The sequence below is a fragment of the Bombina bombina genome, chromosome 1 (assembly GCF_027579735.1).
Source record: "Bombina bombina isolate aBomBom1 chromosome 1, aBomBom1.pri, whole genome shotgun sequence".
Classification (NCBI taxonomy): Eukaryota; Metazoa; Chordata; class Amphibia; order Anura; family Bombinatoridae; genus Bombina; species Bombina bombina.
Window position 1 is genome coordinate 1,400,411,769 of NC_069499.1, and position 12,965 is coordinate 1,400,424,733.

General features: G+C 39.2%; 1 protein-coding gene across 3 annotated transcripts in view; it reads right to left on the bottom strand.

The window, feature by feature from the left end:
* LOC128652178 (uncharacterized) overlaps positions 1 to 12,965 on the bottom strand; it is a 92,062-nt gene that overhangs the window by 51,570 nt on the left and 27,527 nt on the right. Inside the window, exons 1-3 of one of the 3 annotated variants that reach the window (XM_053705124.1) lie at positions 10,169 to 10,519; positions 7,850 to 8,087; positions 192 to 272 (exon numbers count right to left, since the gene is read on the bottom strand). In XM_053705124.1, coding sequence (XP_053561099.1) covers positions 192 to 272; positions 7,850 to 8,035 — 267 coding nt within the window. In that variant the 5' untranslated portion in view covers positions 8,036 to 8,087; positions 10,169 to 10,519. Of the gene's footprint in view, positions 1 to 191; positions 276 to 7,849; positions 8,088 to 10,168; positions 10,520 to 12,965 lie in introns of those variants that run through there. The other 2 variants (XM_053705119.1, XM_053705122.1) reach the window with 2 other exon arrangements.

Sequence of the window (12,965 nt, forward strand, 5' to 3'; positions counted from 1 at the left end):
AAAGTTTAAGAGGCTCTGATCTAGACTGCCCACTGTGTGAGATCCCAAGCGGAGACTTATCCACACTGTACTACTGTTCAAATACTTTACTTTCCATATTGCTCTTTTCCAGTGAACTATTTTGTATTGGTAATTTTTTTTCTTCTCATTAGCACATTGAGATCAACACACCACTGCTTAGACATTCTCACCTCACATTCTGATGACTCCACAGAAAACACCTTACTGGATATTCCATAATGAAATTCACTTTGAACATCTTTACGAAAGTCCTGCTGAGAAAAGATAAACAAATACCATTTGTCAGAGGTATTTTACAGGCAAAACATGATAAATAAATGATAAATATATATAGCAGTTCCATGTTTTCTTTTTTATTAATTAAAAGGATATGAAACCCAAAAAAATTATTTTGTGATTTAGACATAGCATACAATTTTAAAATGTTTTCCTATTTACTTCTATGATCAAATTTGCTTTGTTCCCGTGGTATTTTTTATTGAAGTGATACCTAGGAAGGTATTTGGAGAACTACATGGCAGGAATTAGTGCTGCCTTATAGTGCTCCAAAAATTGGCAGACTCCTAAGCTTATGTCCCTGCTTTTCAACAAAAGATACCAAGAGAACGAAGACAAACTTATAATAGACGTAAATTAGAATGTTGTTTAAAATTGCATGCTCTATTTAAATCCAAAAAGAAGATGTTTGGGTTCCATATTCCTTTGAATATTTAATGTTTGCAGGGGGGGGGTCTAAGGCGGAATTTATCATTCTTTTAAAGCTTGACCTTTAAATCTGCTACCCATTGTGGCATGAACTAGCACACCACATGTTATTCTTTCTGCCTGGCTGCCATGAATGTTGAAATGAGGCACATTAGTATCCTCTGCTATTCCTTTGAACAGACAGGCCCTGTGTGTGGTGTTAAAGAGGCAGCACACACTGCAGACTGGTAAAATGCTAACCCAGCTACAGATCTGTTTTTAAAGTGGCCTCAGCACAAATGATAAGGCAATATACTGCAAAACAATGCAAGTTTTGCTAAGAAAATGGCAGCCGCAAGCCATGTCTTATTCAGTAATAAGTTTGGATTGGCAGGTGGTGGGGAAGTATAGCCATTGAAAAAAACAAAACTAATTTCTTTCATGGTGATGAGAGTCCACAAGCCATTACTCCTGGGATTCAACTCCTGGTCACTACGAGGAGACAAAAATCCCCAAAGCTCTAAGAGCACTTAATTCCTCCCACCTCTCTGGTATTCCATTCTGACATGTCAAAAAAGGCTAATTTACCAAACTTGATCTCCGTGGGGCATACAATCTCATTCGTATCTTCCCAGGACATGAGTGGAAGACTGCCTTCAACACAAGATCCAGGCATTATCAATACTTAGTAATGCCTTTTGAGTTGGTAATGCCCCTGCTGTCTTTCAAGCCTTCGTCAATTATGTCTTCCTTGACCTCCATAATCGGTCACAACCTTGGAGGAGCATCATGAGCATGTAAAACAGGTGCTTCTTCGCCTGAGAAACAATTCTCTGGTAGCCAAGCTGGAGAAATGTGAGTTTGACCAAGCCCAGATTCAATTCCTTGGATATGTCTTCTCTAAACAGGGTTTTGCCATGGATCCTACTAAGCTAACCACAGTTTTGGGCTTCTCTAATTATTATTGCAAATTTATAAAGAACTTCTCCAGAATTGTTGCTTCTCTTACTGAGCTGACTAAGAATTGGCCTCCAGCAGCTACAAACGCTTTCTCTCTCCTAAAAATGCCTTTTTTACTGCCCCTGTACTATGTCATCCTGATCCTGACCTGCAGTTTACCCTAGAGGTCGATGCCTCTGAGATTGGAGCTGGTGCTGTCTTAACTCAGAGGGACCCTTCAACCTCCAAATTGCATCCTGTAGCCTTTTTTTCTTTCATGTAATTGGCAAGAGTCCATGAGCTAGTGACGTATGGGATATACAATCCTACCAGAAGGGGCAAAGTTTCCCAAACCTCAAAACCTCTAAATACACCCCTCACCACACCCACAATTCAGTTTTACAAACTTTACCTCCTATGCAGGTTGTGAAGTAAGTTTGTGCTAAGATTTCTACGTTGATATGCGCTTCTCAGCATTGTTGAAGCCTGATTCCTCTCAGAGTACAGCGAATGTCAGAGGGATGTGAAGGGAGTATCACTTATTGTATATGATGATTTCCCTAACGGGGGTCTATTTCATAGGTTCTCTGTTATCGGTCGTAGAGATTCATCTCCTACCTCCCTTTTCAGATCGACGATATACTCTCAATTTACCATTACCTCTACTGATAACTGTTTCAGTACTGGTTTGGCTATCTGCTATATGTGGATGGGTGTCTTTGGGTAAGTATGTTTTTATTTCTTAAGACACCTCAGCTATGGTTTGGCACTTTATGCATTTATATAAAGTTCTAAATATATGTATTGTACTTATATTTGCCATGAGTCAGGTTCATTTATTTCCTTCTGCAGACTGTCCGTTTCATATTTGGGAAATATAAACATCTTTTAAAGAAATTTTTTTCTTACCTGGGGTTTAGTCTTTTTTCAATTGACTACTTCTTGCAAATTGCGGGCGGCATTAGGCCCCGGGTGCGACAAAGGCTAAACTTTATTGCGTCATTCTTGGCACGAAAATATTTTTGGCGCGGAAAAATACGTCTATGACGCAACTTCGTCATTTCCGGCGTCATACTTGACGACGAGACCTTTCACACGGTTGCGTCATTAGTGACACGAGTGTGTCATTTCAGGTTATTTTTGGCGCTAAAAAAGTTTACGTTACGTTTGTGCGTCATACTTTGCGCCAAACTTTTTCATTATTTCAATACCCCATTGATGTTTGCCTCTTGCTTTTTTCTCTATCAGAGGCCTATGCTATTTGCATTTTTTCCCATTCCTGAAACTGTTATATAAGGAAATAGATAATTTTGCTTTATATGTTGTTTTTTCTCTTACATTTTGCAAGATGTCTCAATCTGATCCTGCCTCAGAAGTTTTTGCTGGAACATTGCTGCCTGACATCGGTTCTACCAAAGCTAAGTGCATTTGTTGTAAAATTGTTGACATTTTTTCGCCAAATGTCATTTGTAATAGTTGTCATGATAAACTTTTACATGCAGATAGTGTATCCATCAGTAATAGTACATTGCCAGTTGCAGTTCCTTCAACTTCTAACGTGTATGATATACCTGTAAATTTTAAAGAATTTGTTTCTGATTCTATCTTTAAGGCTTTGTCTGCATTTCCACCTTCTAATAAACGTAAAAGGTCTTTTAAAACATCTCATTTAGTTGATGAAATTTCAAATGACCAACAACATAATAATTTATCCTCTTCTGATGAGGATCTATCTGATACAGAAGATCCTTCCTCAGACATTGACACTGACAAATCTACTTATTTATTTAAAATAGAGTATATGCGTTCTTTATTAAAAGAAGTGTTAATTACTTTTGATATTGAGGTAACTAGTCCTCTTGACGTTCAGTCTAATAAAAGTTTAAATGCTGTTTTTAAACCTCCTGTAGTTTCTCCAGGGGTTTTTCCTATTCCTGAGGCTATTTCTGATAAGATTTCTAAGGAATGGAATAAGCCAGGTACTTCTTTTATTCCTTCTTCAAGGTTTAAAGAACTGTATCCTTTACCAGCAAAATCTATAGAGTTTTGGGAAAAAATCCCCAAAGTTGATGGGGCTATTTCTACTCTTGCTAAACGTACCACTATTCCTATGGAAGATAGTACTTCCTTTAAGGATCCTTTAGATAGGAAGCTTGAATCTTATCTAACGAAGGCCTATTTATATTCAGGTCATCCTCTTAGACCTGCAATTTCTTTGTCTGATGTTGCGGCTGCATCAACTTTCTGGTTGGAGAATTTAGCGCAACAGGAATTGGATTCTGACTTATCTAGCATCATTCGCTTACTGCAATATGCTAATCATTTTATTTGTGATGCCATTTTTGATATTATCAAAATTGATGTTAGATCCATGTCTTTAGCTATATTAGCTAGAAGAGCTTTGTGGCTTAAATCTTGGAATGCTGATATGACATCTAAATCTAGATTACTATCTCTTTCTCTAGCGCTGCGGAATCTGTTGGCGCTCTACAAATAACTTTAAATTTTCTGGAACCAACTTTGACCAACCTTATGAATATAAACATTTTAGGCTCTGTGTAAACCTATATTATACACAAGCAGAAAAGCGACTATAACGCAGCATTACCATTCCTTAATAAAGCTGAATTCAGATAAAGTCAAAGACATTTGCTATAACATCAAGAACAAAGAGCTGTTCGTAGCAATACGTTTACTCTTTGCAATTGCATCCATATGCAACTTTAAATTACTTCTTAATTATCATTGTGAGTGTTTGCCATTTTTTACTTCTAATTATTAACAAGACTATATACAGCTGGTGACAACCTTTTATTACTCCTTAACTATCATTGTGAGTGCTTGCCATTTTTTACTTCTAAACATTAACAAGACTATATATGACTGGGTAAGAACCTTAACCTAGTCTTGACATAACAGTTGTAACAACAAAACGTTATTTGTCAATTAAGTGTATCACAAGAATGTTACATGCACCAGGAAGGATATGACATAATTATAAGTCATCCTATACTTATAAGGCAAAGAGTTAATTTAAATGTGCACAAATAATTCAACCTCTGTTATCTGGCTATCATAAGCCTTCCATGGGTTGAACCAAAAGCTGTATATTCAAACCAACTCTGATACAATACAAGGTAATACAACCTGGTGGGAATTCTGACATAAAGTCCCAATTATTTCTCCTGTCTCTCAAAGGATAAAATATATATATTTTTTAACCCACGAGCGGCAGTATATTAACTCACTTTACAAGATATACCAACAAACAATATACACAATTTGATATTATTTGTTATTGGTCTTAATACCACATAATAACTATATCAGTGGGGATAAACGTCTGCTATATCCAGTATAATACAATCTGAATATGATTACATTATTCCAAGGCTCCTGAGTGTGGTTTTAAGTGTGTGTTTTCCAATTTTATTTTGCTTCTAATAAAAGTAAATTTTTAATCCATAATAGTTATCACCTGCAATTTTGTTTGCACATCATTGTTTAAGACTTTCTCTATGATATCCTAATTTGACCTCAATATAGTTAGGACAATTCCCCCGAGTGCTATATATGTAGTCTTTTTCTAGATACGGCCAACCCAGCCTCTCTAGTAGTCTGTTTAGGCCTTGATTTGAAACCCATTCTGTAATCCTGGTAAAATATATTTAATACCCAAAGATCTAGGACAAACTGTTAGCTGGCCTTCAGAAAAAGGCATAAACTGTTCCCTACCAGAAAAGAATATGGAAGAGGAAGAAGGTTCATAATATGCTCGGCATTGTTGCAACTGGTATTAAACTTCCAGGAAAATCTAGAAGATTCAGGTCATTGTAAGGAGCAGGAAGATTTTTTGTCTTGAGGGAGAAAAGTTCTTGAAAATGATAATGTCAAAACTAGGCCCAAATAAATTATATTAAAAATCACAAAGCGTATACCACAATAGTTAAAAGTCTTCCAATGTGTAAATTAGACTATTGTGTCATGTATAAAATAGTCTAACAAAATTACTGGTAACAGTACATGTCCCCTGGATATGATGTACCTCAAAATTGGTGTACCTGCTAATAACTTGTGGGCTATGTGAGTTCGTGAAATGGCTGCACTTAACTGAAATGCACCCACTCTATGAGGCCCATTTATCAAGCTCCGAATGGAGCTTGAGGGCTTGTGTTTCTGGCGAGCCTGCAGGCTCACCAGAAACAGCAGTTATGAAGCAGCGGTCTAAAGACCGCTTCTCCATAACCCTGTCCGCCTGCTCTGAGCAGGTGGACAGAGATCACCACAATTCAACCCGATCGAGTACAATCAGGTTGATTGACACCCCCCTGCTGGTGGCAGCGTTGTACCAGCAGCTCACAAGAGCTGCTGGTGCAATGCTGAATACGGAGAGCGTATTGCTCTCCGCATTCAGCGAGGTCTGTCGGACCTGATCCGCACTGTCGGATCAGGACTGACAGACCTTTAATAAATAGGCCTCTATGTGTATACTGGATGCAGAAAAGACTGTGGTAGAGAGCCCATACAGTGCTTTCCAAGCAACAGTAGAGGATCTGAATTTGGAGTACAACGACGACCCAACAGGAAGAGGCTAATGACCGGTCTCCGCAACACTGGTGACTGGTTTGTGACTAACTCCCAATGGGTGTAATTCTGTCACTTTCCAGTACTCCATGCACCCCTCTGTCCTTGTAGATAGTTCAAATTTAATAATTGGAGTAAATTGGAAAGTTGTTTAAAATCACGTTCTGACTGAATAATGAAATAAAAATGTTGGGTTTCATGTCTTGGGAATCTTTGCTTTCTCCTAGTGGCCAGGAGTTGAATTCCAGGGGTAATGCTCTCAGCACCTTATGAAAGAAATAAGGGCAGTAAAAGAAGGTGTTAATGTATTTTAAAAATGTTCACAACCAACTGTTATGTTAATTTATTGCAAGACTGCAGAAAAGTCTAATAATTGCAAGTTGATTTGTGCGCCTCTAACTGTGTTGTTGGATCTTACTGCAATACAACCCCAGTTCTGAAAAATTTGGGACAGTATGGAAAATGTAAAAAAACAAACAAAAAGAGTAAATCGAAGATTCGATTCAGCCTGTACTATATTGAAAACACATTTTAACACATTATTTGATGTTTTACTTTGTGAATTTAATGTATTTTTTAAAATATACACTCATTTGAAATCTGATGACTGCAACACACATTTCAAAAATGTTGGGACAGTTGACTGTTTGCCACTGTGTAACATAACCTTTTCTTTTAATAACACTTATTAGAAATTTGGGCACTAAAGACACCAGTTGGTTAAGTTTAGCAAGCGGAATTTCCCCCTTTCATCCATTATGCATGTCATCAGCTACGCAACTGTCTGAAGTTTAGTGTTTGGAGACATTTTCTGTTGTATTTAAAGGAATAGTCAAGTCAAATTAAACTTTCATGATTCAGATAGAGCATGCAATTTTAAGCAACTTTCTAATTTACTCCTATTATCAATTTTTCTTAGTTCTCTTGGTATCTTTATTTGAATGTAAGTCAAGGAGCCGGCCCATTTTTGCTACATCACCAGGGTAGCAGTTGCTGATTGGTGGCTACATTTAGACACCAATCAGAAAGTGCTACCCATGTTCTGAACCAAAAACGGGCCGGTTCCTTTGCTTACCTTCTTGCTTTTTCAAATAAAGATACCAAGAGAATGAAGCAAAATTGATAATAGGAGTAAATTAGAAAGTTGCTTAAAATTGCATGCTCTATCTGAATCATGAACGTTTAATTTTGACTAGACTATTCCTTTAACATTTATTTTACAACCAAAAATGTTCTGGATGCCAAGTGAGACCAAGTGCTGTAATCATATTCTGTAACAGAGTAACGAAACGGGAAACAAGCAGCAAGCTACAGAGCAGGATTTTACAAGAAATCAGTGGTTATCATCAATTGCACCAGCCGACCACCAAGTTCAGTTTTTCTGGGATTTAAGAGAAGCCAGCATCTGGGGACATCGTGTGACACTACACTCCAGCGAGCTTTTCACCCTTTGTGAACTAAGCTCCTCCTTTCAAACATACATTCTTGGAACGGCTTTGGGAAACACTGTTGGACAGCAGCGGTTTAATTTTCTACCATATTGTTTCTTATAGACGAGTGAGAGTTTATGCGCTTTGTTTGTTTTTCTCCTGACACAACAATATGGCTGAATCACACTCACCTTCTGCAGAGTCTGCTGAGCTGGTGCTTTATGAAGGAGTCCAAACTTTGTGTCTTGATTGCTAACAATATACAGTTGCTTTGAACCATTCCTTAGGAAGAGCAAAGAGACCTCTTCTTTCTTAACGGTGTAATCATGCTGAATTTCAAACACCTGCGCCTTGGCTTTCTGCTGATTCTTCTCCATTTAGTATTAATTTCAAGCAATGCTGGTTTACTAAAAGCTTCTAGATACGTATCTGAAAAAAATTTGTTTATGTTATAAATTATTGTTAAATTACCATATCAAAGTTATTACATTTTCTGTGTTCTTATAAAGGGACATGAAAAATGTACAAATATTTTAGCCTGCACATATCATACATTTCTTGTCATGTTTGTTGTCTAACGTCTTTAAAATGTGTAGTCTTCTTCTAAAATAAAATAAAATTTAAAAAAAGAAACATATTAGTTAAAGGGAGCATAATGTTTGCATTTCTTTAAAAGGATCTAAACATATAGGTAAAGTCCCTTATGGACGCCTCAAGCATTGCAGCTTTAGAGCAGGATATGGCCAGTGATTGGTGGCTATATTTGAATGCCACTCCTGATTGGCTCACTGGAAGTTTCCTGGTCAGTTTGCAGCTCCTGAGAGACTTTACCTGTGTGTTTAACACATTTGCAAGGCTTGAAGGGACATACCAATGAAAAAAAATGCTCTATTGTGCCAGTACATTTTATTATTGCACTATTGCCTACATATATCTATATGTTTAACACCTGCAAATGGGTAAACATATAATTAACCCATTTTGGACAATCAAGTCCAAAATAAACTTTCATGATTCAAATAGGGCATGTAATTTTAAACAACTTTCCACTTTACTTTTGTCACCAATTTTGCTTTGTTCTCTTGGTATTCTTAGTTGAAAGCTCATATACTAATTTCTTAGACCTTGAAGGCCGCCTCTAATCTGAATGCATTTTGACAGTTTTTCATCACTAGAGGACATTAGTTCATGTGTGTCATATAGATAACATTGAGCTTACCCACGTGAAGTTACCTAGGAGTGAGCACTGATTGGCTAAAATGCAAGTCTGTCAAAAGAACTGAAATAAGGGGGCTGTCCGAAGATGCTTAGATACTAGGGGGCCCATTTATCAAAGGGCTTGCGGACCTGATCCGACACTGCGGATCAGGTCCGCAAGACCTCGCTAAATGCGGAGAGCAATACGCTCTCCACATTTAACATTGCACCAGCAGCTCACAAGAGCTGCTGGTGCAACGCCGCCCCCTGCTGACTCGCGGCCAATCGGCCGCCAGCAGGGAGCTGTCAATCAACCCGATCGTATTCGATCGGGTTGATTTCCGGCGGTTCCTGTCCGCCTGCTCAGAGCAGGCGGACAGGGTTATGAAGCAGCGGTCTTTAGACCGCTGCTTCATAACTTGTGTTTCTGGCGAGTCTGAAGACTCGCCAGAAACACGGCCCTTCAAGCTCCATACGGAGCTTGATAAATGGGCCTGAAGGTATTTACAGAGGAAAAATTTGTATTATAACTGTGTTGGTTATGCAAAATTTGGGAATGGGTAATTAAGGGATTATCTATCTTTTTAAACAACAAAAATTCTGGTGTTGACTGTCCCTTTAAATTCAACTCTCTAGAGCAGCAATGCATTGCTGGGAACTAGCTGAGCACATCTGGAGAGTCAATGACAATGGGAATATGTTTGTAGCCACCAATCATCACCTAGCTCCCCAGTAGTGCATTACTGCCCATGAGTCTACCTAAACATGCTTTTTACCAAAGAATACCATGAGGACAAAGTTCATTTGGTAACAAAAGTAAATAGAAAAATGCTTGCTACTCTGTGTGCACCATGAAAGCTTCAGTTTAACTGTCATGTCCCTTTAACAATTGGAATCAATGGATCAGTAGTGCAAAAATTACATACTCTAATAGTTTAACTCCAGGAAAAAATACTTTTAAAATATGTTATTAGGAAAGTTATAAATATGATTGTTTCAGAGTTCTATCCTTTTGTTGGCTGTTGTCATACAGAACATAAGCTATTAGTCTAATAAGAAAATGTTTATTATTGCATGAAGTGAATAGGTGGCTATATACTATTAGGGTTACTAACCCTCCCTTATTTCCAGGCATCTACTTCTTTTATCCCTTATCTTTTACAACATGTAAAATGTTTATTTCAAATATGTATCTCTGTACTCTTGTACTGTTATTTAGTTAATCATTTTCAGAAAGTGTAGCATGTCTGCAGAAAGAACAGGACATCTGGCCAGCTCTGGATCATCACTATACTGCCATGTTCAGTTCTGACCTGATCAGTTTTGCTGGGATGCATTAAGGAACCTAGACACCAGCTCTCTTCCACAAGCACAATCTACATTTCCCAGCATGCCATGCCTTCAGATCAGAGTGAGCAGACAGGATTCGGAAGTATATAGGATCACAGCTAGGGTTGCCACCTGACCCGGTTTCACTGGGACAGTCCCGGTCTGGGACTGTATGTCCCGTGCCCCGGAAATACCGTCAAATCCCCCGGGCTAAGAGCTCCCCCCCCTGGGGCTGGCACAGCACTGACCGCAGAAAAAAAACAAAAAAACAGCTGGCCAGAGGAGCTCATAGCCTGGCGGGAGGAGAGACGGAACCTGCGCTGTCTGGAGTATGTGGGAGGTGCTGCCTGGAGTATGTGGGAGGGAGGAGGAGGTTCACGTGACGTCACTTCCATCTCTGCACTGAACTGTTCTTATGCAATGTACTGGCTGTGGCTTTTATATATATATATATATATATATATATATATATATATATATATATATATATATATATATATATATATATATATATATATATATATATATATACTGTATATATATATTATATATATTATATATAAATTTGATTTCATATTGAATTTGAGGCCGCAAGAAGCCATGCCCCCAAGTCACGCCCCCAAGTCACGCCCCCTCCACCCCCATTTAGAAAGTGTCCAGGAATCTTCTGGGCAAAAGGTGGCAACCCTAATCACAGCACTGTTTGCTTCTCTCTGCTCCAGGACCAATGTTTAAAAGCTTTCTAATGCTAAAGCATAGATATACATGCACTAAAGCACACAACTACATGTTGTTGAAACTATGCAAGTATGCAGTACCAGGTTTTCAGGCAACAATAGACATTGTGGGGACAGAGCAAACAAAGGGTGCATATTGCCATACACCCCAACTGTCCCGATTTTCGCGGGACAGTCCCGATTTTAGGGTTCTGTCCCCCTGTCCCGGGTTGCTAGCCATCTGTCCCGATTTGCCCCAGTCCCATACTCAGAAGCAGCTGGCTTTGCTCTCACAGGGTTAGATACCTGTTAGATTCCCTGTGGAATAGGAATGGTGTGTGGGTTAAGCAGGAGTAAGGAGGCTATATACACTCTGACCACGGGTAATGGTGACCTCTCTAACCTACCTCTGGTAGTGATGATGTCTAACCCCTGGTGATAATACTAGCATGCCTTCAGTTTTATACAAAGAGCAGTGCTAATACCAGGGTAACGAACAATTGCAGCCGCAGACTGCCAGCTAATGTGCTTGCCAACCCCAGGACCCCATACAATGAATTACAGATACCCATATATGATGTAGTGTATGTCTATCTGTATCCATAACTGTGTGTGTGTATCTGTATGTATAAGTTTATGCTATGTAGTGTGTGTGTGTCTGCATGTATAAATGTAAGCTATGTAGTGTGTGTACAGTATGTGTATCTGCATGTATAAGTGTATGCAATGTAGTGTGTGTGTGTCTGCATGTATAAGTGTAAACTATGTAGTGTCTGTGTATCTGCATGTATAAGTGTGTGTACAGTATGTGTATCTGCATGTATAAGTGTATGCAATGTAGTGTGTGTGTGTCTGCATGTATAAGTGTATACTATGTACAGGGAGTGCAGAATTATTAGGCAAATGAGTATTTTGACCACATCATCCTCTTTATGCATGTTGTCTTACTCCAAGCTGTATAGGCTCGAAAGCCTACTACCAATTAAGCATATTAGGTGATGTGCATCTCTGTAATGAGAAGGGGTGTGGTCTAATGACATCAACACCCTATATCAGGTGTGCATAAATATTAGGCAACTTCCTTTCCTTTGGCAAAATGGGTCAAAAGAAGGACTTGACAGGCTCAGAAAAGTCAAAAATAGTGAGATATCTTGCAGAGGGATGCAGCACTCTTAAAATTGCAAAGCTTCTGAAGCGTGATCATCAAACAATCAAGCGTTTCATTCAAAATAGTCAACAGGGTCGCAAGAAGCGTGTGGAAAAACCAAGGCGCAAAATAACTGCCCATGAACTGAGAAAAGTCAAGCGTGCAGCTGCCAAGATGCCACTTGCCACCAGTTTGGCCATATTTCAGAGCTGCAACATCACTGGAGTGCCCAAAAGCACAAGGTGTGCAATACTCAGAGACATGGCCAAGGTAAGAAAGGCTTAAAGACGACCACCACTGAACAAGACACACAAGCTGAAACGTCAAGACTGGGCCAAGAAATATCTCAAGACTGATTTTTCTAAGGTTTTATGGACTGATGAAATGAGAGTGAGTCTTGATGGGCCAGATGGATGGGCCCGTGGCTGGATTGGTAAAGGGTAGAGAGCTCCAGTCCGACTCAGACGCCAGCAAGGTGGAGGTGGAGTACTGGTTTGGGCTGGTATCATCAAAGATGAGCTTGTGGGGCCTTTTCGGGTTGAGGATGGAGTCAAGCTCAACTCCCAGTCCTACTGCCAGTTTCTGGAAGACACCTTCTTCAAGCAGTGGTACAGGAAGAAGTCTGCATCCTTCAAGAAAAACATGATTTTCATGCAGGACAATGTTCCATCACACGCGTCCAAGTACTCCACAGCGTGGCTGGCAAGAAAGGGTATAAAAGAAGAAAATCTAATGACATGGCCTCCTTGTTCACCTGATCTGAACCCCATTGAGAACCTGTGGTCCATCATCAAATGTGAGATTTACAAGGAGGGAAAACAGTACACCTCTCTGAACAGTGTCTGGGAGGCTGTGGTTGCTGCTGCACGCAATGTTGATGGTGAACAGATCAAAACACTGACAGAATCCATGGATGGC